This window comes from Rhododendron vialii, chromosome 10a (assembly GCF_030253575.1).
Source record: "Rhododendron vialii isolate Sample 1 chromosome 10a, ASM3025357v1".
Classification (NCBI taxonomy): domain Eukaryota; kingdom Viridiplantae; phylum Streptophyta; class Magnoliopsida; order Ericales; family Ericaceae; genus Rhododendron; species Rhododendron vialii.
The window spans coordinates 5415760-5442702 of NC_080566.1; the positions used below are offsets into that span (position 1 = coordinate 5415760).

The window sequence follows — 26943 nt, forward strand, 5'->3', positions numbered from 1 at the left end:
TATACTCTTTCATACTTGAAAGGATGACATTGTAAATCCACTTCTCAAGAAACCGAAAAAAGAATGTGGTTAGCTATAAAAAAAGGTGAGTGAAAATCACTAGCTGTTTTAAACCAATAATTCTATTAAAAAGTCCACAAACATAAATAAAAGACGCAAACACATAAATGTGTGGGGCTTACACATATTACACCTCCAGTGTATGTGATTCCACACGTTTATATGTGTTTATTTGTGATTTTAGACTTGTTAATAATTCTATGGGTACCGATCAAGCATGCACCGATAATACGCGGATTGGCAGGCGGGGTTCATTCTTTGTGTTCCTTGCAAATGATTTGAATCATTCATTAAATTTAACACAATTTTTGAGTGATATTGTGGAAAATCAGTTCAATCGAATACCTAATAAGTACATGATTCAATAGACCTATATTCCTTAAGAATAAAGGATCTTGCTGCAAAACGATGGGGAAAAAAATTGCAGAAGAAAAGAAGAGAAAACATGTCAAAGCCAAGGAAGAAAACCCGAAACTCAAAACAAAGATTTCTAGTTATCCGGTTGAACTTATTTTTACGAGGCCACTCACTTGAAGATTTATTCAAAAATTAACGAATGATTTGGATCATTTGTATGTGACCAGAAAGTGAGCCCAGCATGCCGATCTATGCATCATCGGGGCAAGCCCGTCGGTAATCATAGACGTGTTTATTTTAATCTACATAGCGTCTTTTATTAAGACTTGTGATTTTAATTTTGTACTATTAATTAGAATTTTATAATTTAAACATGCAGCTTATTCTCTTCGTGACAACTAGAATATAATGGCAATTACGTACAGCCTCTGCATCCATGTGGTTATGATGTGTGGTGTGGCATCCACACCTCATGAATTTTTATTTTTATATTTTTTTGAAACCTCGCGAATTGTTTGGTTTCTACCAAAAATATCAATAAAAGAACCCAGCAATTATATATGTAATTTCAATAAGTTAGATTTTTATTATATCTGTCGCATCAACTATAATTTAAAACTTTTTTTTTTTGAACACATTCAATTCATTTCAAAACAAAGCCCGAAGGCAATACAGATTTCATCAAAACATACAAGAATGAGCCAAAACTACCCAGACTTCAACATAGGCACTCCCTGCAGAAGCAAGACCGGCGAAATCGCCAGATGAGAACCAATTAAGGCCTAGATAGTAGAGAATCCAAACGGACCTAAACAATGAGGAATTGAGGATCCTAAACAGGTAGCGTGCCTGGTTGAAATTGAGGTGATTGTTGAAGATATCAGGAGGGGAAAGCACAGGTTTTTCAAGGAGTGTGAGTTCCCGTTTGATCGTAGGACCGCAAACACAATGACGGACAAGCTGGCGAGTAATGGACTTTAGGGCGTTGGCACGAGAAGGTGAGAATCTAGGCCGCCCGATTGGTTGCGGGGCTCTCTTGATTATTGATGTATTGGTTTTATCGCTGGAAGTAAAGAAATTTCTACCATTTTGAGGGGGAAAAAAAAAGGAAAGACAACACCAGCATTGAACTAAGGCTGATGATTTTGCCACTCCCTATTTTGTTAATGACACTCCCCTGCAAGTGTATTTTTGCACAAAAAATACACTTGCAGGGAAGTGACGTTAATAAAAATGGGAGTGGCAAAATCATTTTCTTTGAACTAAATGTCCAGGTCAAGCACAGAATATTTTAAAACAATTGTATATTTTTTTTATTCAGACTCCAAATATACATTATTCGTAGAATCGTAGGAATTCATCTCAATGAGTGATTTATTCCTTTGTGGATCGAGGCTAAATCAGTAATTGTATAAAATTTAGTCATGACTTTTTGAGGAAAAACGGGCATTTCTAAAATACGATTGTCAAGTATATATTCTTTATGTTTTAAATTGATTCTCCCCCCTAACTTAATCGTTATAGAGGAGATACTATTGACTTTGGCCATAGAAGACGAAAAAGAATGAACAAGTGAGTTGGTGCGTATTCTTTCAACTTAAAGCTTGTTTATTTGATGGGGATTGGATATGAGCATCGGATTAGTCTGATTCCACTTGTAATAAATACTTACTCCGTTCCAATTTAATAGTTCTTTTTGAAAATTCGTGTCATTTTTCAATTGATTATATCTTGTAATTTATAATATTTTACTCCATCTGTCTCCATTCTTTAGTTCCTTTTGGGAGTTTGTGTCACTTTTCAATTGATTATATCTTGTGATCTATAATTTTTTCAGTCTTGCTATTGTCAGCCTACTAGACTGACGATAAACATACTAGAAGATAAGAAAAATACGTATTCCTGTGTACTTTATACACCTTTTAATACACTTTCACACACTTTATTATTGTCAGCCCATTGAGCTAATTTTAGAATTTTTCAAATTTTTTAGGTGATTTTGAAAACATCATTTAAAAGTGCTTACTGAGATCTATCAAACAAGATCCATATTGCATATAAATAGTATTACCAATTAAAAGTTATAATTAGTTTTTTTATCCGATTAAGATAGGACGATGGACAAGATCCATATTCGATATGAATTTTATTACAGATTTAAAGATATAACTAATTTTTTTAGCCGGTTAGAATAGAACGAGGAACAATTAAATTGGAACGGGGGAGTATCCTGTATTAGTTTCTTTTTCACACATCGAATTAAATTTTCATCTAAATATATAGTTTCATCAAATGTGAAAATACTACATTACTACGGTTGGTGCTATAATCTCATCACCATCAGTTTGATGAAGTCACATACTCTATGATCCTTCACTTTATTACTCTCTCAAGTAAAAGGAAAGAACTACAATAATGAACTTCTGATTTATATATAGCTAACAAGCCACAATCAAACACACCCTTTTGAGAGAGAGGGAGAGAGAGAGAGAGAGAGAGAGAGAGAGATGATCAACTTGCAAAATGATTGTATTAGGAAAATGATTTTCACACTCCCTTTTTAGTTACTCACACTTTCTTTTTTTTTTGATTTTTATCCATATGAATTTACAATATTATTACTGAATGTTTGAAAAAGTGTATTGAATAAAAGAGACAAGATAGTAAATTCAAGTGAATAAAGACAAAAAAAATGAATGTGAGTGGCTAAAAAAGAGTGTGAAAATCAATTCTCTTGTAATATAACAGATATATAGATAGAGATAAGATATTTTAGATTTCTTTTGACCAAACAAACTTAGATTAATGGCAACTTGTTTATTAAACAACATTTTGTAAGACTACAAATAAATCTAAGGTCAAGTGGGGCGAATAACAAAAGGGGTTTAGCTTCTAAGTTGGCATGAGCAAGCTATAAGGCCCCGTTCCAAAATTTTTTTTAAAAAATAAGCTGCTTATTTCACATTTTCAAACTAAAAAATAAAGTAAATGAAAAATATTTTTTTAATTTTTTTTGCATCGTATAAAAGATCTCGATGAGATCTTTCAAATATGTAATATATTGCATATTTTTAGATTTCAATAAGCCCATAATTTTTTAACTTGAAATTGCCTTCTTAAAAAATAAAGATTTTTTCTCCGTTCTGGGACGGAGCCTAAGTGTTCGTTATTCGTGAGATCGTATCTTCAAATTTTACGGAAGCAAACAATTCAAATATGGAGTTATTAGATGGTTTTTTTGGTCACTAACTTTAGGGTTGCGAAATTTGTTAAGGTACGTGTAAACTTGCGTGGACATCTAATTATTTGAAAATAAGAGGTCAAGTTGGGCAAGAAGAATCTTTCAAACAAGAGGCAAAATAAGAAATCAAGAAAGTGAGATCAGAGCGGACCCCAATTGGATCAAGTTGCACTTTTTCAGTATCGGTACGAGTCATTTGGGTCTCTGCCACGTGTGGGATTGTCGTTGTTGGGCACACGTGTCGGCATCTGGTTACTCATCAACAGCTCAGCAGGACCAACTTGCTGAAGGCGACGTGTCCCGCCATTAATGGGAAGCGTTGCGTCAATGTGTAGGTTTGTCTAAAGGGGCTATCGACTGTTTAAGGCCCAGGCCCACTTTGCTGTCCGGGTCAGCTTACTTCCATTAATTCTGGGGATCGATCCAACTGTCCGCTTGTAAGGATTTCAATTAAAGCCGGAAAAAAAATTCTGTATGGACTAGCTCTAAAAAAATTGATAACACATGAATTCGATTAATTTTGGAGGACCGATCCAACAGTCAATTTGTGGGGATTCCAATTAAAGCCAGATAAAAGTTCTGTATGGATTAGCACCAAAAAAATTGATAACACCTGAACATGTTAGAAAATTCTCAGTCGATAAAATGGAAGCAGGGACGGATGTGCATGGGGTCGTGTGTCCCCCAATAATTTTGTTATATTGTTGCATCTTTAGCGTAATTTTGTAAGGGTCCTGCCATATAAACATAAGCAATTGAATACATCTCGAAAACAAAGATATAGAAATAATTTAATGCTTCAATTTGTGCATTTATATTTACTCGTTTTACAAATTGTTTGTCTATTTGAAGCTATTCATTTTTTATTCTTTTTATTTTGTAATTGTTGAGAAGAAATATCTTAAAATGAGTTATTCGTAAAACCATCTTGATCATTCTAAAAAAATTTCAATGTTCACGTAAAATATGCTCTAAAAATTTTGTTTAACATTTTGTGCTCATCTTCAGAGAATTTTATTGAAAACGTGCGTTATAAACTTATGTAGTTAGCAATAATATGTCTTAACTTTGTATGATTTTATAGTGGTTAACTAAAAAATAAACTTTTACCATTATGATTAGTAAGTTGCCCCCATTAGCGAATATTCTTGAATAGAAGGCAAGTACTAGTTTGGTAATAGAAAGTTATATTCACAAGACAAACGTGATTCAATCACATAATTGCTATGGTTACTCGAACAATTTTTTTTTTTTTTCAATGTTTGATTTGCTCATTGAACTTTAAGACTTGGATAGTTTGGATGATGAAAATTGATTCTTTTATCACGCTGAGCCAGCCAAGAGCTAAAGCTTGAGCACTCCCCGTAAAAAATAAAAAAAATAAAAAGTTTTAGGGGTCTCTCCTACTTTGGTATCTTTTATAGTAATTGAACAAAAAAGAATTCCGTCTTTAATTTTTGCTTTTGGTCCCTTGAAAAGTAAGGGGGTGTTCGGACAAATAAGCCAAAGTGACTTATTTTTTGTCCTTATTCAAATTTTTTTCGTATCACTTAGCTTATTCTCATTTTTTTAGGGATTATTGCATTTTTATGACGAGAGGAATCTAAAAATTATAAAATTTTAATCGAAATCTAATATTTTATGAATAAAGACGAAAAAAATGGCTTATTAGCTTATTTTTGTTTTTATGTGGATTTGTTTGGCTTATTTTTGGCGAGAAAGCCAATGGCTTTTTTGTCCGAACAAGCCCTAAGACTCAACCCTGTTTTATGTCATTCGATGTGACATAAAATTTTCACTATTGCACGATTGATAAACAAGCGTAAGTCTGTTGACACAGACAAAGCGTGCACAGATCCCAATGTGGGGCCCACTACGGGTCCCACACAAAAAATCCTAGCCGTTCATTAGATTTAAAACATTTTTTCAAAGGCTCCCGTGAAAAATCATTTTGATTCGATATCTATAAGTACTCGATCTAATCATATAAGTTTTCATTCAGTTCAAAGTTGAATGAAAAGTTAGATGATTAGATCAAGTATTTATAGGTATCGGATTGATCTAATTTTTTGCGGGGACCCTTGAAAAAATGTTTCAAATTTAATGAACGACTGGGATCATTTGTGTGGGACCCATAGTGGGCCCCACATCAAGATCTGTGCACGATCTGTGCCCCCTTTGTCTGTGTGAATAGCACCTCTCGATAAACAATTCAAACTGCTAGAGTCCAACCTCGTGTTTGATTTTCTAAAAGCTCGTAAGGGGTGACGTCAACCCATAATGGAATCCTTTGCGTACAAATCACTAAGCCGACCATGGCAATTTGTCCCGTCCCATCGTTCTCCCAGGGAAATCGACAGCTCCAATAGCTAAAGACTCTGATTGTTGGAGAAGAGGGGTTGGGGGATCAATTGCAAAAATAAGAAAGTGTTCAGGGATAGTATTGGAAAAGCCAATAGGTTTGTAAAAGTAAACAAACCAAAATTTAAAGCATCTCAAAACCTTTTTAAAAATCAAGCTTGAACACGCTACGATCAAGGTTGAACAAACTACAACTCAGCTCATTTAATTTTGATTTTTAACAAATTCAAGTTACTCAAAGTCGGCTGGGGCAAGTGGAGTGAAGTGTAGTTGGTGACTCCTTTATATTCCCATGCACACGGGCATGGTTCGATTCCCGTAAGCACCTATCCCCATTTCCAAGTCCCCTAAGATAAAGTAAATTAGGATTAACGAAAGAAAAAAAAAAAAAAAAAAGGTCAGCAAGTAGACAAATTAAGCTTAAATACGCTCTTTCAACTCATTAAATATTCAAACTTAAGCTTAATAGTATATTCTTTAAATTCGTAAGGTTTTCAAATAGTAAAACTTAATAATCCAAAGCCCATTTTATTCGGGTCGTTTACCAGCCCTACTCACAAACCCACCGGGTGATCAAGTACAAGGTTTCATCCCCACAATCTTTAATGGGAAAATTGATCCTCTCCGGTAACTATCTCGGACACTTGTTGGATCGGTCTCACAAGTACGAGTCCCATAAGAAACTCTGATCGGCAAGATTCTCCTATATTTTGATTAAATTGTAGGCTTATCTTGACAGAATCCGGACCCATCATCACAATACCAAATTAAGGCAAGTAGAAAGTATTTGCTTGACCCACAAAAACACTTCATAAACTGATCATCCAAACACAGCCTAAAGTGTCTACTACAGCTTCATAACACAAGTGCAACCATTTCCGTCTATTCTGTACATCACTCAAACTTTGGAAACATAAGAAATCGAAAGCGATTGCGAAAAATAATAAACGCTGCATTCCTCAAATTTCTATTGGAGAAATAAGATGACATGAAGCGTATGCATTATAGTGTTAGAAAATCCGCCTGCGCAAAATTCCGTACAAAGAATCGCAGAAACTACAGGAAGTGCTTCTTTCCTAGGCACCCCAAAGCTCAAAATCATAGAAACGTTTTATCGTTGCAATGCAGTTGTTACGATCGAATAACTAACTTTCTACTGTTCTCATCACTAGGAAAAACTAGAAACAAGCTTGTCAAAATAGTTGGTGTCAAAAAATCTGTACCCGCATTGTCACGCTGAGATAGGATTCCAATTTGATACACCTCGGCGGCCACCTCTCCCTCTTCCTTGCTGATTGCCATCTCCGCTGCGGCCGCCTGGACCTCTACCTCGGCCTGAAAAATCACCACCTAGGTTCCCAACTTCACTTCTCCCATAGCCCCGTCCACTAACAAAGTTTCTGCGGCCCCTAAAGCTGTCGCTTCGAAACCCTCCTCTTCCAGAAGAAAACCTCTCTCTTCCACTACCTACTGCAAGAGTCAGAAGCAAGCCGAGCTATCATATTGTCAAACTCGTCATTCGACGAACTGTTGTTTGAAGTTTGTAACTAAACAGTAAAGATCAACAATGCTTTCTCCCATGACTTTAACTATGGTGGTGTTCGATAACGCCGAAAACTAAATCTAAGTACTGAGAAGTGAAGGACGGCAAGAAGGATAATTTCAGCTTGGAAAACTGTTCGGTATGATATAAAGATATGTTCTGATTTAAAACAATTTGTTTGATATGTACAAGAAGCTCAAGCCATAAATACATTGTCTTAATACGTCGTCTTCTTCAAATGTCATACTTCGAGGGTGATACTGGAGACATGGGGGTGGCATAATGGCGACAGTGGATGCAGTTGATTTATTTAGGCGGGGTAGAGGTTGCGAAGGAGGTGTTGGGGTAGTAGTTGTGGCGATGATGGTGGAGATGGAGAGGAGTGAGTGCAAGGGCATTCTACTCTTCTTTTAGCTCTTACCGGACGGTGGACGCTTCTGTAATGCTAATAACATTCTATCATCGTGTCTTTTTCTGTGAGTGACCGGGCCGCAGTGGTTGAGGGTTCTGGTGCAGAAGTGGCAGCGGTGGCAGCGGAGGTCAAACAGTGCACCTCATGCTGATGTGTACTTATAAATTCAATAACGAGTAAGTGTTCTTGCTACTTAAGATTTTCTTAACGTTTAGCTTACTTTTAAGGCACTTGTCCGTTCAGTAGGGTATTTTGGTTTTGGATTTGTAATTATTACCCTATTTTTCTCTCCACTCAGTACCCCTATCTCCAATCATTACTTTCATTTTGCTCTCTACCTCTCTTCAATCATTACCCCCTATTTCCAATCATTACTCTATTTCTCTCTACACTCATTACCTATAAATCCAAATCCAAAATTCCCAAAACGAACAAGGTCAGTTTTTAAGTGATATCACTTGTGATTCCAATGAAGACCAAATTGGAAAAAGAACCAAAAAGCAGATAAATTTTCACTTGCCTCGAGTTGTAGTTCTCTTTATCTCCACAACAGCTTGCTTGTCCCCAATAGTAATGGGCGAAGCCTGAAAATTAACATTTCCATTATCCTCAAACAAACAAGATAACTGGAAGTTCTAAGATACACTTCTGACGATAAATGGCCCACTGATCAGCAGTTAATTGTGATTTGACACGAAGGAAAAACTTGTTACCATGAGGATATGAGCTATTTGGTTAAGAGAACAAGACAGTAGAGAGAGAGAATCCCTTTACCCACTCCCTATTATATATGTAGATGTAGAGTAGTTTGGACCAGCAATCGAAGTACGTAAAACGGCATCTTAACATAAACCAAAACTTCATCAGCCATCATAGAAACACAGATGGTCATGACTCATGGAGGACTCGAAGACTCCAGAAAAATAAGGGAGCATGTGGATGGCTTCGTGAAAAGAGAAAGAAGAATAACAACGTTCCAGGTACAGTGAATATTCGCACTCTTCACGTCATGGTCCATAACATCAGCATCAAATGCAATAGCTGCCAGCTTAAGGCGACATGAAATTGTCCATGCATCAAGAGCCAAGATTATTACTAGATAGATATCCGGTTTTGAGTGTCAAAATCTCACTTCAAACTTGTTAGTACATGAAAATGTGCGTATGTAAATAATACACGTGGAACCCAACTATCCTCCCCCGCGGGCATTTTGCCTTTCTTAGTGATACTTGTTGAAAGAAAGAGAACCTCCAGGGAAACACTGAATATAGAGCTTCAGTTACTTCCTACTTTGTTTTTTGGTACGTTGACTACGTTCAATTTCTTCCTACTATTGTGAACAATATTTCCAACCCCAAAGGGAAAAAGAAACAAATGTAGTTAAAAAGGGACCCAGAAAAAGGAAAAGAAATAAAACAAAGGAAACAAATTTGCATCTACTCCAATACCTATGAATTCCTGAAAATCAAGGTGAATAAAAGCAAAAGTTTTGAATTTAACATTGTATGCTGAGTGCATATCCAGTAGCCAGTAAATAGCACTAATATTTAGCAAAAACATGGAAAAACAGTATGATGTCTAAATAAGAAGAGAGTATAAAAACCGTTGGGTTGGAATCAGGGCGATAAATTTTGGGAAAAGTGAAGAGGCGTAGAAAATAACTATTGATAAATGTCCTACAATCACTACAGCACATGTTGGGACATAAATGATTCCTATAACCTAAACACCTAAACGCAATTTCAAACTGAAATAACGTTGAAATACAACCAGGAAAAGATGAAAAATGAGGAGGAAAAATAACGTTGTCAAAACAACACCTAAACGCAATTTCAAACCATCCGCCCAACCATACGCATCAAGAGAGTGCTGAAGCCACATTAATTACTTTCTTGTCATCAGTCATTGACATCCATTTCTCACTGCCTGCTACTTATAGCAGTAGCCACTAAATATCATGGTCCTCCCATTTCAACTCTCTTCTATACTCCACGATGCAAATAAAAAGAATAACTGACATATTTCTTCCCACATGGCCTTTTCACATACACACTCTTCTTACTGTCATAGTCAATAAAAAATTGATAACACTTGGTTTCCTTCTCCAACCTTGGATATTTAAACCCGTCCCTCTACCTTCTTCTATCAAATACTTATTATCGAAAAAACTTTTATTCCCATAGTTCAGTTCATTTTTTAGCCATTTCGAAATCATATCATGACTCACACTTCCACCCTTTTAGAAATAGATGAGAACGACTCAAAATTACCATCAAGTATATTGACTCTCTTAAGTAAGGCTGAGCAATAATTATTCAGATCCAATGGGATATCAAACTCAAAACCAGTAGTCCCAACTTCCAAGTCATCTTCACAACCAGGCCTCAAATCGCCTACCTCCCTTTCACTTGGCCCCTGCTACAAGGGCTGCTTCAAACACAGATCAACTGTGTAAGACTCAATGAGTGGCCCCAAGGCCTTAGTTGATGTACATCTGAACCACTTCCTTTCTTACAAAGAGAAGATTACAAAATGATTGACAATCCAGACCAACAACATCGCTGCATGTGCATGATGAAGCCCTGGCTTTATTCCTAACTTTACGAGAAGTAACAAGAAGCATCATAGATTGTGATTATCTACCCAAGTTATAGACAAGGTGAGGATGGGAGAAAATAAAGTCTTCCCCGGATTCTAGACAATAATCAAGTCATTCCAGTCAAGTGACTTTTGAGTTTTGACTTCATATCAACTGGTGTGGCCGATACAGATTGATTTATTTACTCCCAGGTCATATGGCTGATGCAAACAGTTGGAATTTAGTGTGAGAATGCCCTTTCGCATAGGTGGTGCTAAAAATTGTCAGAAACCTATTTATTGGTTGGCACCAAGTCCCAAGTGCTGAATTGATATGGTTGTTTTATGGTAGTTGGTTCTTTCAGTTTGACCAGGTTTGGGTTGCGTTTATTGTGCTACTAGAAAGCATGGGAATGCAGAAAAGTGAATGAGGAGAAGTTGAGAACATAATAATACCTAGTAATACAGATGAGCTAAAGCTGGAATGTTGAGCCACATTTCCATAGAGATCAGATGCAAGGATGATGGGTTCCTCAAACACTCATGACCATGGGACCAACCGAAGGGTTCCTTGGGATTCTCATGCCCATTCTATGCTTGCATTAGTATCAGGATATAGCATTAGATACAAGTGTCTATGCACAAGGAGGACTCACCCTGGTAGAGAATTGCTCAACTGAGTCGCGGGTGACAAACATGTGTCCTCACAAGCGGGAGAGGCAACATGCTCGAGCAAAGTTTAGCTTTGACCAAGCCGAATGATGCCCACAGTGCGCCAAGCCGCCAAGGCAAGCGAATTAGTGGGTGCCTCCGCAACTCCCTAGGTGCCTAGGCGAGTAGCTCGTTAGTTTGGCCTCAGGTGCCACTGTGCTATGGCTCAAACCCAGAGGGAAACTTTATGAGATTTGAATATGGGTTGATGTACAATGTGTAACCTTTAGAGGCTGACACACAAGTCCCAAGTCCCCATAGATGACAAATGGCAATGACAAGGCGTGCAAGACAGGAGATATGGATGCATGAAAAGACAAAAAAAAATTTTCAATTTACGCGTCACTTTTCTATGACAGTATCACATGTCTGCAAAAGATCAAATGCAAATGTTGCATGTGAAAACAAAAAGCATGGTGCATTTAGAGTTGGGTTAAAATAATGATGCATTTTTACAATTACAGAAGACTGCCAAGTAGAAGGGACTCGCACCTAATTGCCAAGTAGAAATCAGTGAATGTTAGCCAAACTAGAATTTCACATGACATACTCAGAGTGAAATTCACTTAACTAGTTGTATCACCCTTCGTGTTTTGTTGATGTTGCTTGCGAGAGCTTGTCCCAAGTTTGTCAACTAATATCTCCAAATTTAGTATATGAGCCTGGTCAACGTCTCTACTCATTGTCAATAAGTTTCAATTCAGATGCTTTAACATAGTATGATCTTGAGCTTTGAGAGGTTTTTACAACTCAATATTTCTTCACTGGTTCATAGGATCTTGTTTGTGTGAAAAGTGCATCTTGCTGAATTGTGAACCATAGAAATGGATCATTTGTTACCTCTCTATGCGTGAATGAGTAGCACATGCAGAGTGCTCAGAGCTTGTCCTACATCAGTTTAACAATACCATGAAATTAGCATATGAGCCCGGGCGACCTCTCCACTCAGTGCTAATTGGTTTGAGTTGAATACTATAACAATGCAATCAATTCCGGGCCTAAATGGTCTGAAGGGAAAGTGGCTTCCAAACATAGTGTCCCAGAATAATAACGACCCAAGGTTTTATTTTAAGAAAAACGCAAGACTTTTGTGTCCTAATGCAAGACCCACATCCATGAAAATCAACTACAAATTGGAAAAGTTCATAATTTGTAAAACACATACCTGAATTGCATTATTCATGGAGCTAAAACTTTGAAATTCAACAAAACCAAAACAGAAATCCTGTTGGTGGACAGAAGAACAAAACAAACTCAATAAATACTTGAGTAAGCGAGTAGTGAATCAAATCAAGCAAATCTAATTCGAAATTAATTGTTGAAATTTGACCTTATTACTTCTAACTTGGACACCCCCTTGCTTGATAGGTCCAAATTTCGTAAACTCCTCTTCGAGCTGAGAATCCGTCACGTTTAGAGGCAAATTTCGGACATAAATGGAGTGGCCTTCAGCTATAAAAATTCAAACAGAGTGTTAGAAAATGCAACACATGTATAATAAAGCTAGAAAGAGGTAACGGGAGAGCTGGTTTCATGATTATCATGTTCAAGCACACTCAAACATGATTCATCTTGGCATAAGAGCATAGATGCATACGGAAGTTATTTACATGTGAGTCTTTATAACAAACAAGTTTTTCAGAAGCTGCATTGGAACTGCAGCTACTAAAAATTACTAAGCCACCGTGTTTGGCACAGCAAGAAACAAACGGCATCACTACCTTCCTCCTGAGCATTTCCACTCTGGGGGGCATTGACACTACCAGAAGCACTAGGTGCCGATGGTTCAGTTACTGGATCATGTGCTACTGGAACAGGGGTCCGTTTCTCAGTCTTTGTAGGACCCACTCTAGAAGTATTAGCTTGTACATAAACTTTGGCAGGCCCTGAGCCCGCTTTCTTTGTTTGTGAACTTAGAATGTACGCATAGGACTTCTTTGGAGCATCTTCTTGGGCTGTATATGAAGCTGATTCGGTAACAGCAAGGACGTGATTCTCATCTGACTGAGGTTCATGCTCCACAACCACTTCTTCCTCATTGACTAGTTGTGTCTCATTGTCCACTGGATCACAAGGCTTCTCTTCAACATGTTGAACTTGAACCTCTTCTACGAGAGAAGTAGTAGAATCAACCTCTGGAGGATCATAAACATGAACAGGCTCTGGAAACAAAAATAAAGATGATGTTGAAGGCTCGAAAGCTATATCGTGATAATCTCATATTCCCTCCATCCCATATTCTTGGTCAATGTTTCCTAGTTGGGATGTCCATTTTGCAAAGTCAAATGAAAAAGTTTGTAGCTTTCCAGCACTACGCATTCAAAATAGCAAGACGTAATGGAAAGCCGTAAAAGTAGAGGAAAATTAGGAAATAATGCCATAAAGGACCAAGAATACTGGCAGAGAGTATAATTGGCCATGAAAAGACAAAGTATACATTACCTGGATCGGGTGTAATGGATGCTAATGGGGCGTCATGAATTCCATTGACTATGACCTTATTACTTTCCAATGGTTCACTATCTTCCACGTACCGAAAAACATCATTCAAGACGAAGTACCCTTTGTCTTGTGGAGCAAGGAAAAAAGTTTGCGTGAATTTCCTTCTAATGTCGTCCATTCCAGTTAAGCACCCAGTAACTAGAACAATCACCCCATCTTTGTAAGACTCTTGAGCATCTGCAGTCTTTATCTCAGCCTTGTAGTTCTTGTAGTTGAAGGAACAAATCTTGTCGTCGATCCCCTGCTCCATAGTAAGAAAGTGCAAAGAGTTATCGCAGGAATTGTCATATATTAACTAGTCGTAGTTGTTTTATTCTGTCAGTAACATGTTTTTCTTAGTTGCACAATGCTGAGGAGGTACCACCTGTTTATGGAAGCAAACAAGGAACTATAATGCCCATGCCTCGTGATCATCAACTGAAAAAAAACCCTTTTGACAATCAACCATTCAAGTATTCATGAGAAGAGTCTAAGGAAGTGAGTACACCCTGTATATGAGCACTTAGAAATGCAATCTCCATAAAGTATTTTATTACAGGTCAAATTTATCATCTCATTAAATGATAATTCACAAGATGATGAATTGACGGAAATTTGTGCCCTTACTCCCAAAAAAAGAAAAATAGAGTACCGCCAGCTTAACTCCCATGCATAGTTATTAAAAACCTATGATACATGATACGTATTGTCTCCTTTGGAAAACAATACGTATCACACCCTGTATCCTTTTGTATAGAAATCCTATGATATGACCGCATGTCTTACAATTTATATGCGTATCCTAATTCGGTATGTATTCTACGATTACTTATTGGGAAAAAGTCGGACCTAATTTCAGGAAGCTGAACCCCAAATGCATTTATCTCTTATGGCATCTTTCAAACCATTTGATAGAAATTTAACCTCAATGTGGGGCTTGTGTAGAAGAAAGAACCATACTTCGATTGTGTTTTTCTTGACTTTTCTTTCCCTAATAAAGGGAACAGAAAGCCTTAATGTAATAGCCCCAGTTTAGAGACTTGAAATTTTGCATCTTAAAAACTTTTTTTTTTTTTAAAGTAAGCATAGTTGGTTGGTGTTATTAGGTATATCTACTTTTTAATTGTATGTTAATTATGATTAACATTGTTGAAGCACAAATTTAGTATTTTTGCACAAGAAAGTTAAGTCCAAACAAGTCCAATTGACAAAGCTCCAATTGTCAAAACCCAAAATGGAAGATAATATTGAAGAAGATATAAATATATAGTTTTTAGAAACTCTAAAATATTTAACTCTAGAAGCTCTAGAATATCCTTGTGAAATATCTAGAGTTTTTTGTGAGAATTAGTCACATGTGTAATTCTAGAATTACCTCAAAGTTTATCTTATATGAAAATATCATTGTACTAGAGCCTTCCATGGAGTAGTATATATAGGGATAGGTTCTAGCCATTTTGTACCAAGCCAAAAAAAAGTTTGAGTTCAAGTGTAATATAAATACTCTCATTCCCCACTCTTTTCTTGAGTATGATCCCTCTTCCAAAAATCTTGTCTAACTAGACAATAGAAACTCCTAAACGATACACGATATGTATCCCGATTTTAAAACACCGGAGTCCCATGTTCTAGTGTCATTCCATGTATTCTAATCCAACAAATGTCATTTGGCAGATAGGCATCTATCTCATTCCTCTATATTGCATTGAGTGGTGGAAAAAGAAGTCATAAACCCCAACAAATAAGGACAGAAGAAAATCACCAAGCTAGCAGGTATAGTTGAATGATCGACGACTTATTAACGAACATATGTACCCCTAATTTTAATTTATTTATTTTTGATAAGTATACCCCTAGTTTTTAATTGAACCCCTAGCCAATCTCCACTCTTCATAACTAGTGAACTTTCGGTCTTCATTCTCGATGAACATAGCACAATTCTCTACTTTCCTTCAAACTGTTTATTTGAGAACAAAAAACCATATGCTTCTTAAATGCAATTTTCTCGGTAAGTTGTTGCATTAAGCAAGAAGATAATATCACAAACTCAGCCATAAATAGGGTTGACAGTCCAAATAAACTTACTTCAGTGGTTGTCACTGATGTCATTACACCATTGGGCTCTGGGCGGCTTAGTACGCTTGATTCTTGATAAAATCGGTGAACCAACTCTGGTGAGTGGTGAAGAATATGGTAATACTGCTCGACGAATGCATTTCCAATAACTTGGGCAGAGGGAGGAGTAGGAGAACTTGTTGTTTGTGTGTCCATTTGACTGAAAATTCAAAAATCATAGTTTTGCTACAAAATTAGCACATCCGTGTCTCATCATGAAAGAAGAACATAAATTCAAAGACTCTGAAGCCAAATTGGGCATGAGCGCCATTGTTACATATATAATCAAGGAGAAGAAACATTAGTGTTCAAGTACAGAATTTTAATCCCACAATGTAGGGGACTAAAAAAATCTATAAACCCATCTGATGTACGTTTATTAATTAATGAACAGAAAAAGAAATGCAAGACTTGAATAGCAGTACAATCGCAATGTCACATAAGTCCACACTTCACTTAAGGAATAAACTTAAGTATGAAAAACAACTTGGTAGAAAAGACACTAATACGGATTTTCCGAAATCCCGACACAATATCAAGTCAAAAATAGATATGACTTGAAAACGATTGTGTTTCTATTTTCAAAAACAATTCCGCAAATTGTGTTGCAAAACTGTGTCTTGAAAGTTGAAATGGCAACCAAGCAGGGTCTTTAACTTTAGTTTCTTTTCATATATTTTCCTTCTGTCATCACTCTGACAAATTCAAGATCCAAACAAAGTGTTAATCTATGTGATTTCTTGAGAATAAATCCTAGCTACACAAACACAAAATCTAGGACCAGGTGCCACAAGTTAACATGTCTGTGCACACATAATATTTTTTTTAACAGGTATGCAAATATACTGACATCAACGCAAGGCATATCGAAAAATTAGGACAAAAAAAGGCTTTCAGGAAAAGAAAAATGAGCAGAAAAGTCATCAGAAGATGCCTGAAAGCTATATTACCCACGTTCCCATTTCTCAAGAAAACCCCGAATCGAAACTTTGTACAACCAAAAATGCACCAAATTACCAAAAAAAAAAATCAAATCACAATAATTTCATGTTCATACATCTAATAGCTAACGGAGCAAACCAGCACTAGTTTTTTTTTTCTTTTCTAAACTAAACCCAGCAGGGCCAGCACTAGATCTCTCAGCAAACATTGCATCCAACGAAATTAAACCCAAAAAACTGATTGTGGGCAATGATTGTCTGCAGCATTCATATCAATTATCATAAATGAAAAAGAATACCCAGAAAAAAAAAAAAAGAGAGACTGGACTGCCGCATTAATCAGTATCTATATCTTAATAGCTGATCGTACGAGAAAATTTCCACATAAATAAATGCTAATTAAAAACCAAGATAAGAAACATAAAAATGACAACTTGGTACAAATGAACTGAGCACGATCTGAATCATCTGATGATCAATGATAACGAACTTAATAGTCAAAAAATTCTTGATTGAAAAACAGTACCTTTCGGTAAGGATGTTTGGTGGGGGGATGCAGGGAAGAAGACTGAGTGAATGCCTTCGCAGCTGTATAAGAGGAGAGAGAGAGAGAGAGAGGATGGGGAGGATCGGTTGGGAAAAGGGGAAGAACGGGGTAGCGGGTGAAAGCAACCTGCGAATTTTTTCTTTCTAGTTGGGAAAACAACCGAATAAAACTTAGCTTAGAATGATAGATTCTCTCTCTCTCTCTCTTCCAAGGTTTGACGAACCAATTATGTCCCGCTGCTCCAAAACCGCATCAGACCTGATTAGATTTTTTTTAACTGTGTTTGAGTTAATTTGCGCGTATTTAATTTTTTCTTTTTTGTGTGTTTGATCAAAAAACAGGTTATTCATATTGAATTAAGAAATTTATAAAAAAATTATTTTGCGTGCAGCCTAATCCAGGAATCGGTTGCTCTTATTGCTGGGAAAATGGTTTTGCCATGGTACTTTTTAAAATGTACTGCAAAATTTAAAACCAAATGCCAGACAGAGGACACTCCTTTGTTTTTTTCTGGTGAACGGGGGGAGAAATTTTTGGGTGCCTGGTGGGCACCATATCACCCGGCTGACAGTGCTCAAACAACACATTCGGGCCGTTTAAAAGTGTATTGGATGGTTCAGATTGAAACACTCTCTTTCTTCTCATCTCAATACTCTCTCTCTTTTTTTTTTCTCTCCAAATCCGAACCGTCCAAAATAAAAATGAACGGCTCGAATGCGCCGAGTGCGGACACCATGTGCAACTCGCTCCGCACCGAAAATCTTCTCGAACGGAGGACATATCTAAAACGTGCCTTTTATGTGGAGAGTTGAACACACAGCTTTGTACAGGCTATTGGGCCTTAAAGAAGTTAGAAGCGTGAGTTGTGACAAGGGCTTTGAGCCCACCTATGGAATTGCGGGCCAAGGGCTTTGAGCCCACCCAAGCCCGGAAAGCGTCATGCCTCCAATGAAGGTTCCGAAAGATGCCATGCCAACGAGATCGTTTTATGAGGCATGGACTTTTAGAGGCGGTAATATAAACACACAAGGAAACTATAACAAGAGGTACGTTAAACATTCTACTTTGTTTTTTTTTTTTTTTTTGCAAGTAAAGATTTATTTCATCAAAACAAGCACAAAGCTTACAACAAATCAAAGGGGCATCCCCCTAGTAACCAATACAACCAATGCATCAAAGGGCCAAACAATGACCAACACCCCAAAGCCAAAACTGAAAATGACCTATCAATGATTATTAATAACAAAAATGCTAGAATCTAAAAGCCACTCATCTCACAACTTCTTGTTTTGAGATGAAAGCTTAACAGAGGACCAAGAGCTAACCTTAGTTCGGACAGAATTAAAAATATCCAGAGCAATCGCACCTTCATTCCTGGATTTACCTTGAAATATCCTCATGTTGCGCTTGCCCCAAAGAGTATAAATGGATGCGGCCAAAGAGAGTTTATACAAAGAGTCACGTAAGTTTTTCCCTTTCCTGTGATGGACTGCCCAATCCAACTCCTGGGCTAATGGCTCAATAGGCCTAGCAATCCCATTCCTAGTCAAGACTTGCTTCCAGACCAAAGAAGAAAATTGACAGTCAAAGAAGAGATAACTATGCGATTCCGTATCAGTCAAACAAAAAGAACAGAGAGGGGGAACCACCAGCCCCCAATTAACCAACCTATCCTTAGTAGACAGTATTCCCAATACAGCCAACCACATAATGAAGCTCCATCGAGGCATTCCCTGACTAGACCACACAACAGAATACCATGGTTGAAAGGAATTCCTGTGCCGACAAGCCTCCCAAACAGACTTTGCTGAAAAACTTACCATCCGAGGTTAAGGTCTAAACAACCCTATCAGGAACAAATGGATTAGGGAGTAAATCCACTGGAGTATGCCTTATAATGTCCATAATAACCCTATTACATTGCCTAGGCCATTTCCACCTATCATGATCAATGATAGATGACACTTTAGCTTTTACAGCGTTGCCCCTATGCACCACCACAGAATCCCCAAACCGCTGAAACAAAATTCCAAAAGGGTGCCAATTATCAGTCCAAAGGAAGGTATCCTTGCCATTACCAATAACAACTTTAATCCAATCTTTACAAAGACCTCTCAGCTTCAGCAAATTCCTAATTACCCAAGAAGCTTCATTAGGAAGAGGAATACCCCACAAACTCTGACCTTTAAGAATATAAACATGCACCCATTTGACCCACAAAATGTCAGCCTTTTGATTGAGAGCCCAAAGGTGTTTCATATTGACAGCTTTATTCCACTCCTTTATGGATCTAAATCCCAAACCCCCCTCATTTTTAGGAACACACAAGGGAGACCAGCTGACTTTTGCACCAGAATGCTTCAACTCTATTCCAGACCAAAGAAAGACACAAAGCACACTTTCGATTTCCTTAGTGATTTTTTGAGGAAGAATGAAAATAGCACTCCAATAAGTTTGGATATTGAATAGGACAGACTGGACAAGTTGAGCCCTTCCTCCATAAGAAAGAAATTTTCGGGTTCAGCTTTGGATTCTAGCCAAAATCTTATCTTTCAACACTGCAGAGTCGGATGAGGTGAGTCTAGTACTAATCAAAGGCACCCTCAAATACTTTACTGGCAGATGTTCTATTTTTAACGTGACTTGTGAGTACTTCCTTTTTATAGGATGCCATTCCAAATATTGGAGTTCTCATCCGGCCAATCCCCAGCTAATTGGCACAAAACGTCGATGTTACTTCGATTCGAAAGAGGAGACTGAATCAGAAAGTGATTGTCAGCACGCCGGTAGTCGGAGTAATCAATCCCACCACACTACAAAAAAATTCCGAACGGGGGTTAAAGCTTCAAAGGGCAGTGGGTCAGCCCAAATTCCATAAAAAAAAGACTGAATACAGCCCAATACCCCATAACAAAGGGCTATTGCAGCCCAAACTCCAACTCTAAACAGCCCACTACACCCAACAAGTCAATTTCCGGATTCTTCTTTTCACTTTCCCGATCTTTCTCTCAGTCTATGAAAAAATTGTTTTTCGCGCCCGGTACACCGTGATCTTTCTCCACCACACATTATTGTGAATTCAAGGAAGAGTGTACTAACCCCGTCACAAAGCGTGGTGGAGCAAGAGCCTATGGCTGGCATTGACCCAATTCCGTTAAAATTCTTTCTACTATTTTTTAAGTACTTATTTTTTGCTTTACGTTATTCTCTCACAAAACATCAGCTTTAATTTAAAAAATAAATACGTATTTTAGTTAATGAAATCATGAAGTCTAGGAAGATAACTCCATATTTAAACCGTTGAATGCATGTGAGCTAATGAGTATCCAACTTTATCCTACCCATTAATGTATGTAGTTGTGTTCTTGAATAATGCTCCAAGCAGGGACGGATCCACCCGGGGGTGCGTGCCCCCACTCGAACGCATGCTCCCACTCAAAATTAAAATATTTTTTAAAAATATTTATGTTTAAATTAGCATAATTATGAAAATGTGCTAATATATAAACATACACACTTGTATATATTCCGAAAAATATACATATAGAATTAGTTTTAATTTATACTTAAATTTCAATATATGGTGCATTTATACTTGTTACTTTACGAGCTGTTAGTCTATTTGAAGCTATTTTTTCTTGATTCTCTTTGTTTTTAACCGTCTGAGATAAATATTTTAATATAAATATATTAAAAAAACTAGCTCGAGCATTCTAAAATTTGTTGATGTTCATTTAAAACATACTTTAAAATTTTTGTTTGAGATTTTATGCTCATTTTTATCTAATTTAATTTAAAGTACGCGTTATAAACTTTTGTAATTAGTAATGCATGCTTTAATTTTGGGAAAAATTTCAAAAAAACCCCTGAACTTTCTGACAACTTGCAAAAAAACACCTGAACTTTCACTATTAACAAAAAAACACCTAAACTTAGCATTCCGTTAGCAATTAAACCCCTGCCGTCCAATTCCGTCAATTTTTAACGGATGGAGCTAACGGAAGGCGTTAACTTTTTATTTTTTTTTTACTTTTTACATTCAAAAATTACTTTTAACTCTTTCTTTTTTTTATTGGTAAATAAATATGCAATAAAGTTCTTTTTTTTCTTATTATTTATCAAAAATTACTTTAACTCTATTTTTTACTATTTACAAAAATAACTTTAACGAGTTAGGTTCCGGTGAGGGATCCCTCATTTTATTAAAATACGGGACTCCTCTTCCAGATTGAATTTCGATGATCCGAGCCGGTCAAAGTGATCAGAACGTGATTTTAAGGGTCCCCGTGAGAAATTAGCAACAAAAAAAATGACCGGGAAGGACTTCATCCGAGCAGTTTTCATTGAACGGTTCAAAAAAAACTGCTCGGATGACTCCCTTCCCGGTCATTTTTTTTGCTGATTTCTAGCGAGAACCCTTAAAATTACATTTTGCACACATTGAACGGTTCGGATTTTCAAAATTTGATCGGGAAATGAAAGTCCCTCATTTTGTTAAAATGAGGGATCCCTCACTTGAAAATTCCTCTAACTTTAACCACCATCTTTTTTGTTACTTTCAAATTTTACCTTTCCCTCTCTCTCTCTCTCTCTCTCTCCCCCTCTTTTTTTTTTTTTAGAATTTTAACCCCACTCCACCAATCAACTGCCAAAGCTCTAGCTTTAATTTTAGAAATTCGAAATTACTCTTTTTTTTAGCATTCTTGTTTTTTTATATTTTTTACTTCCAAAATTACTTTTAACTCTTTATTTTTAGTAGTAAATAAATATGAAATAAAGTTTTTTTTCTTACTATTTATCAAAAATTACTTTAACTCTAATCTTTACTATTTATAATAATAACTTTAACCCATTTTTACTATTTATTGCATATTTACTTATGACTAAAAATTAAAAAGAATGAGTTAAAAGTAATTTTTGGAAGTAAAAGTAGTAAAAAAAAGAAAATGTTATAAAGAGGAGGTTAAAAGAACTTTTGAATTTTTGAAATTGTGGCTAAAGCTTTGGCGGTTGGTTGTGGGGTTAATTGGTGGTGTAGAGTCAATTCTAATAAGAAAAAGGGGGGGGGGGGGGGGGGGGGGGGGGGGGGGGGGAAGGTAAAATTTGAAAATAAAAAATAGGGTTAAAGTAATTTTCGATAAATAATAAGAAAAAAAAGAACTTAATTGCATATTTATTTACCAATAAAAAAAGAAAGAGTTAAAAGTAATTTTTGAATGTAAAAAGTTAAAAAAATAAAAAGTTAACACCTTCCGTTAGCTCCATCCGTTAAAAATTGGCGGAATTGGACGGCAGGGGTTTAATTGCTAACGGAATGCTAAGTTTAGGTGTTTTTTTGTTAATAGTAAAAGTCCAGGTGTTTTTTTGCAAGTTGTCAGAAAGTTCAGGAGCTTTTTTGAAATTTTTCCTTAATTTTGTATGATTTTACTATGGTTAACTAAAAAAAATTAACTTTTACCATTATTATTAACAGGTGCCATATTATGGTATATTTCTGGATCCGTCCCTGCCTCCGAGCAATGATAAAAGAAAAAAAATGAACTCTCGAGACAAACTGCACAGCCACTTCACTTTCACCTTCCACCGCCATGGCCTCCGCCGCGAAATCCATCATCCAGACACTAAGGCGCTACATCAAGAAGCCGTGGGAGATCACCGGCCCATGCGCCGACCCCGAGTACAAGCCCGCCCTCCCCAAAGCCACCGAGTACCACGTCTTCTGCCCCGCCACCGCTCCCGCCAAGGCACTGATCCCCAACTCCGACCCCGACACGGTGTACCACATCGAGTACTACTCCCGCGACCAGCGCCGCAGCCGCCCTCCTGTCTGCCGCACGGTGTTGAGGAAGGCCGACGTGGAGAGGATGATAAGGGAGAAGAGTTTCGATGCCGATGATTTTCCGAGGCCGTATTTGACAGCGAAAGTTGAGGAGGATGATAATGCCGTCGGCGGAGGGTACCAGAAATAGTAAGGTCAGTTTCATATTTCGAAAAACAGAAGTGTCCCCGCGCAATTTTCGGAGAAAAATAAAGAATTTTCGTTCGTAATTTTTGCAATTTCTTCGCACCAAATTAAAGAACTCAATTTAATATTTAATTCAGTGCAAAATACAGTAATTGGAAAAATTATGTACAAAAGTATTTTATTTTTTGTTGAAATTTGTACGTCTTTTCGTAGAGACTTATTCAGGAATGGAAAGAGTATTCGATTGTAAGAAAATTATATAATACTCGAGAGTATATGATCTCTTCCTTCACATTACATTCGAAACTTACATGTGATTCCCGTGTGGGTCCTACATATTATGTAAAGGCCTACATATTATGTAAAGGGAAGAGAGTATACTCCGGAGTATTGAATAATTGCCCTCCTTCGTTTAGGGTAGAGTCAAAATTGTAGAAGAGAATATATGAAAAGAAATATCTTTAAAATTAGCTCTCTTTTTTTGTAATAGGCGCAAAATTGCGAATTTCCAAAGAGTCATGTGGTTCCTTGGTTCATTTGCTTCAAAAAACACGTTCAAGGGCACTTTTGGAATTGAAAAAGTAGAAAATAGTTTTGCTGGAGAAGCATACTATTGTTATACTACTTGGAATGAAAAGTGTGGGAATTCTTATCTTCTTCCATTTCTTTTCTAGTAGTAGTAGATATGAGAACATAGCTCTCGCGACGTCTGCGGACCATAGATCGATTCATATATACTAGTTCCCTTCTATTCTTACCAGGGTTTCGGGCTGCAAAGTAGCAGGCTAGCTGTTTTGGCCACCGATAAAATCTAGTCGATGATGTTTCAACTTGTCACCCAGCTAGCTGCAATGCAACGGGAGGCTTTTGTGTGTTGTGTCGTAGTTTTCTTCTGTACCCAATGCCTGCAATGTTTGCATTGTTTTAGCGTTTGTTGTTTATAAAGAAAGAAATGTTCGGATGCATCTAAATGCAACAAGTGAAATGCACATTACCATTCTGATTCCGTTAGAATCGGCCGTTGGTTGTATATCGTCATGTCAACATTACTGGATCTGAATTTTTATTGATGGTTTGTCCTTTCAGAAATTGGCCTGTCTGTCGGGTGAAGATAGAGACAAGCCGAATGGATATAACGTATACGCGTAATACATGTCTCAGTTGTTGGGAATCAAGAGAGAATTCACTCTCACACACTTTCTCACACACATACATATCACTAGGGGAGAACCCCCTTAGGGGCTCCCCACGTCTCACTCTCCTCTCTGCTCTTTTTTTTCTCTCTCTTCTTCTTCCCACAGTTAACACAATACACAAGCTTATAGATTTATACACAAACGTGAATGACTCACAGCCACACAAAGCACTCTATTACGCAAACCCCCAACTTCTCTCACATTTACACCTCCAGCAAACACAACCATTTTCAGCCCTACACACAATTACTCCTACCTCCTCTCGACCTTGTCCCGTAGCTCATTCATGCACCAAAAATTCTCATTTCTACTTAGCCTGCTCTTTAATACATAAGATTACAAAATACAACATCGCTAAACCTGAGTTCAATTTCTCTTACATTAACGACGATTGAGATTCCCTTAGAACATCCGCTTATTTTACTATTCCCTCCGTCCGATTTGTTTGTCCATTTTTGAAAAACCAACTTTTTAAGGGAACATAATGATTGCTCTTTAAGAGTTTTGATTTTTCAAGAATACCCCTCAATTTCCTAGCATTAAATGGGAGTGGACATTCTCCAATGCATTATTTTTTGAAAGAGAAAGGGCATTAAGAAAATTGTAACAAGTCAAACTCATATTGGACAAATATTTTGGGACACTTAAAAGTCAAAAAATGGACAAACAAATTGGGACGGATGGAGTATTTTGTAGGGTCTTATGCAGGAGTTCTTGGACGATCCTGCTGAACTCGATTGAGAACACACCCTTAGCTTTTATGAACTTGATGATATTCGAGACCACTAGCAAACAGAGAAGCAAAAGCTTCAGTTTCATGTTTCTTCAATACTACCCCAATCTCAATCCCACCATTGCCATCTCTGGAATCTGAAAGGTAGAAAGCTCCACTTTTGTCGATTGACACCATCTCCACCTTACTTGGTCTCCCCCACCCGAAATCAGTTTTGTAGAGCTCAAACCTAGGTGAGCCTGCGATACTAATCACCAAACCACCCTCTCTGAGTCTAGAAAATAAGTTAGGTATAAACTCTTTTGCCCCTTTTAGAACTCCATCATCCAAACCTCTTATAGCTTCAGCAATTACCCCAGCTGCTATGGCGACCCCATCTTCTTCCATGCACTTGTTTGCATCCGCATCTAGGATACAACCTGTAACGCAATTACCAAAATAAGTAGAAGGGATGGGAGGTTCCAAGCGGGCCCTGCAATCAACGCTGAACACAAGATGAACTTTCTTGGTCGTTAATTTCCGTGTTTTGATTAAGCAAACCCATGTGTAGGCACTTGTTATTGCAAAAGTTGATGGATGAATTAATGCTTGTTCCTCTGTATGTTTCTCTTGCCATTTAGCTTCCACCCACTTCTTGATACTCTCTATGTTTGCTTTTGTCAATTGGAATGTGCCTAACATCGCATCCGGTGGAGCTTTCATGTCCTGAAACTCGAGGCTTCTGTCGTTGGCTCCATTATCTGCCGGCCAACCATTGAGGTAAGCTTCTTCTAGATCAGATGGGTCTTTGACTATGGTCCTGTCATAGATCGGAGTTAGTTCACGACTTAGAGTCGATTCTCCATCACGCTTGCAAATGGAGGCCCATGAATGCATAAACATGGCTATTGATTTCCCGTCAAACACTGCGTGGTTAGCGGCATATCCAATGCAAAACCCTGCGTTTGGAAAAAGAGTGATTTGCAAGGCCATAGCTGGTACTCTCGTTTGAGATGCCAACAAGTAGGGGAGAAAATGATGGAGTTCTTTTGCTTCGCGGAAACTGTTCCCGGAGAGTTGGTAGAAATTGGCTTTGGACTCTGCTACCGTAAGGGACACTGCATCACCTTCATTGTATTGGACAATTGGTTTGCCGGACTCCAGTGGCCACGCAAGATTTCCGGCGAGTGGTATATAGTGTTGGAGGGTGATGGAAAGGGAGTGTTTTAGTTTAGGAAGGATGGTATCTATGAGTGTTGTTTCCGAATACGGGAATTTGTAGAAGAACAAGCGCTGCGTCGGAGGGAATCTCAACCACTGAACATCGAAAAATGTGAGAGGAAGCGATGTTTGGGCAGTCGAGTTTTGGGTGTGAGGCATCGGAGCTACCTTGCAAACGTCGAGTACCTTCACCACCGGATTGGATTGTGCCATGAGATAGAGGAACTAGTAGGATCGAGGTGGGGGTGGTGTAAGAAGTTTCAGTGTTGGGAGTGGTTATTGTTGGGTGCAAAATTTTTGGGTGGATTTTTGGTGAAGGACAAGGTGAATTTTGGGTGATACACCGACTGGTGTGTATGAGGCCAAGGGGAGACAAGATAAGTAATTTTTTAGAGAGAGAGAGAGAGAGAGACTAAAAGGAAGGGATTGTTTTAGGATTTTTCTTCACCTACATAACAGTGGTACAAGTGTGCCTTTTATATATATATATATATATATATATA

At 37.5% G+C, this 26943-nt stretch overlaps 4 protein-coding genes across 6 annotated transcripts; 1 reads left to right on the forward strand and 3 right to left on the reverse strand.

The window, feature by feature from the left end:
- Positions 1–6950: 6950 nt before the first annotated feature.
- Positions 6951–17604, reverse strand: LOC131303905 (nuclear transport factor 2-like). 3 transcript variants are annotated; one of them, XR_009192255.1, is made up of 9 exons: positions 17326–17604; positions 15829–16018; positions 13705–14005; positions 12984–13424; positions 12593–12714; positions 12428–12487; positions 11208–11379; positions 8495–8558; positions 7423–7489 (listed from the first exon to the last, which is right to left on the reverse strand). XR_009192255.1 is itself a non-coding variant. In XM_058330967.1 (8 exons), the coding sequence occupies exons 2-8, from the start codon at positions 16012–16014 to the stop codon at positions 7251–7253; spliced, it is 1413 nt and encodes a 470-aa protein (XP_058186950.1). In that variant the 5' UTR covers positions 16015–16018; positions 17326–17595; the 3' UTR covers positions 6951–7250. The 3 variants fall into 3 exon arrangements, 2 of the variants coding, with proteins under 2 accessions (XP_058186950.1, XP_058186951.1); XM_058330967.1 differs by lacking the exon at positions 11208–11379 and having other exon boundaries at positions 6951–7489; positions 17326–17595; XM_058330968.1 differs by lacking the exon at positions 11208–11379 and having other exon boundaries at positions 6951–7482; positions 8491–8558; positions 17326–17595.
- An 875-nt stretch (positions 17605–18479) lies between these two features.
- Positions 18480–19169, reverse strand: LOC131302775 (uncharacterized). The gene is made up of 2 exons (XM_058329575.1): positions 18672–19169; positions 18480–18569 (listed from the first exon to the last, which is right to left on the reverse strand). The coding sequence occupies exons 1-2, from the start codon at positions 19167–19169 to the stop codon at positions 18480–18482; spliced, it is 588 nt and encodes a 195-aa protein (XP_058185558.1).
- A 3757-nt stretch (positions 19170–22926) lies between these two features.
- Positions 22927–24296, forward strand: LOC131304213 (uncharacterized). The gene is made up of 2 exons (XM_058331362.1): positions 22927–23319; positions 24073–24296. Exon 1 carries the CDS (start codon positions 22935–22937, stop codon positions 23313–23315), a length of 381 nt encoding a protein of 126 aa, XP_058187345.1. The 5' UTR covers positions 22927–22934; the 3' UTR covers positions 23316–23319; positions 24073–24296.
- An 897-nt stretch (positions 24297–25193) lies between these two features.
- LOC131304457 (phenolic glucoside malonyltransferase 1-like) lies at positions 25194–26714 on the reverse strand. The gene has a single exon (XM_058331697.1). The coding sequence runs from the start codon at positions 26651–26653 to the stop codon at positions 25259–25261; it is 1395 nt and encodes a 464-aa protein (XP_058187680.1). The 5' UTR covers positions 26654–26714; the 3' UTR covers positions 25194–25258.
- Positions 26715–26943: the final 229 nt, after the last annotated feature.

What these genes read in the sequence shown, in the direction of transcription:
- LOC131304213 (XM_058331362.1), top strand. Translation starts at nt 22,935, where the DNA reads ATGGCCTCCGCCGCGAAATCCATCATCCAGACACTAAGGCGCTACATC.
- LOC131304457 (XM_058331697.1), bottom strand. Translation starts at nt 26,653, where the DNA reads ATGGCACAATCCAATCCGGTGGTGAAGGTACTCGACGTTTGCAAGGTA.
- LOC131303905 (XM_058330967.1), bottom strand. Translation starts at nt 16,014, where the DNA reads ATGGACACACAAACAACAAGTTCTCCTACTCCTCCCTCTGCCCAAGTT. An exon ending in TCCAAGTTAGAAGTAATAAG is followed by an intron (nt 12,488 to 12,592) that starts GTCAAATTTCAA and finishes GTCCACCAACAG; the next exon opens with GATTTCTGTTTTGGTTTTGT. An exon ending in CCATGAATAATGCAATTCAG is followed by an intron (nt 8,559 to 12,427) that starts GTATGTGTTTTA and finishes GTTAATTTTCAG; the next exon opens with GCTTCGCCCATTACTATTGG.
- LOC131302775 (XM_058329575.1), bottom strand. Translation starts at nt 19,169, where the DNA reads ATGGTAAGTTTTTCAGCAAAGTCTGTTTGGGAGGCTTGTCGGCACAGG. An exon ending in TTAATTCTGTCCGAACTAAG is followed by an intron (nt 18,570 to 18,671) that starts GTTAGCTCTTGG and finishes AATCATTGATAG; the next exon opens with GTCATTTTCAGTTTTGGCTT.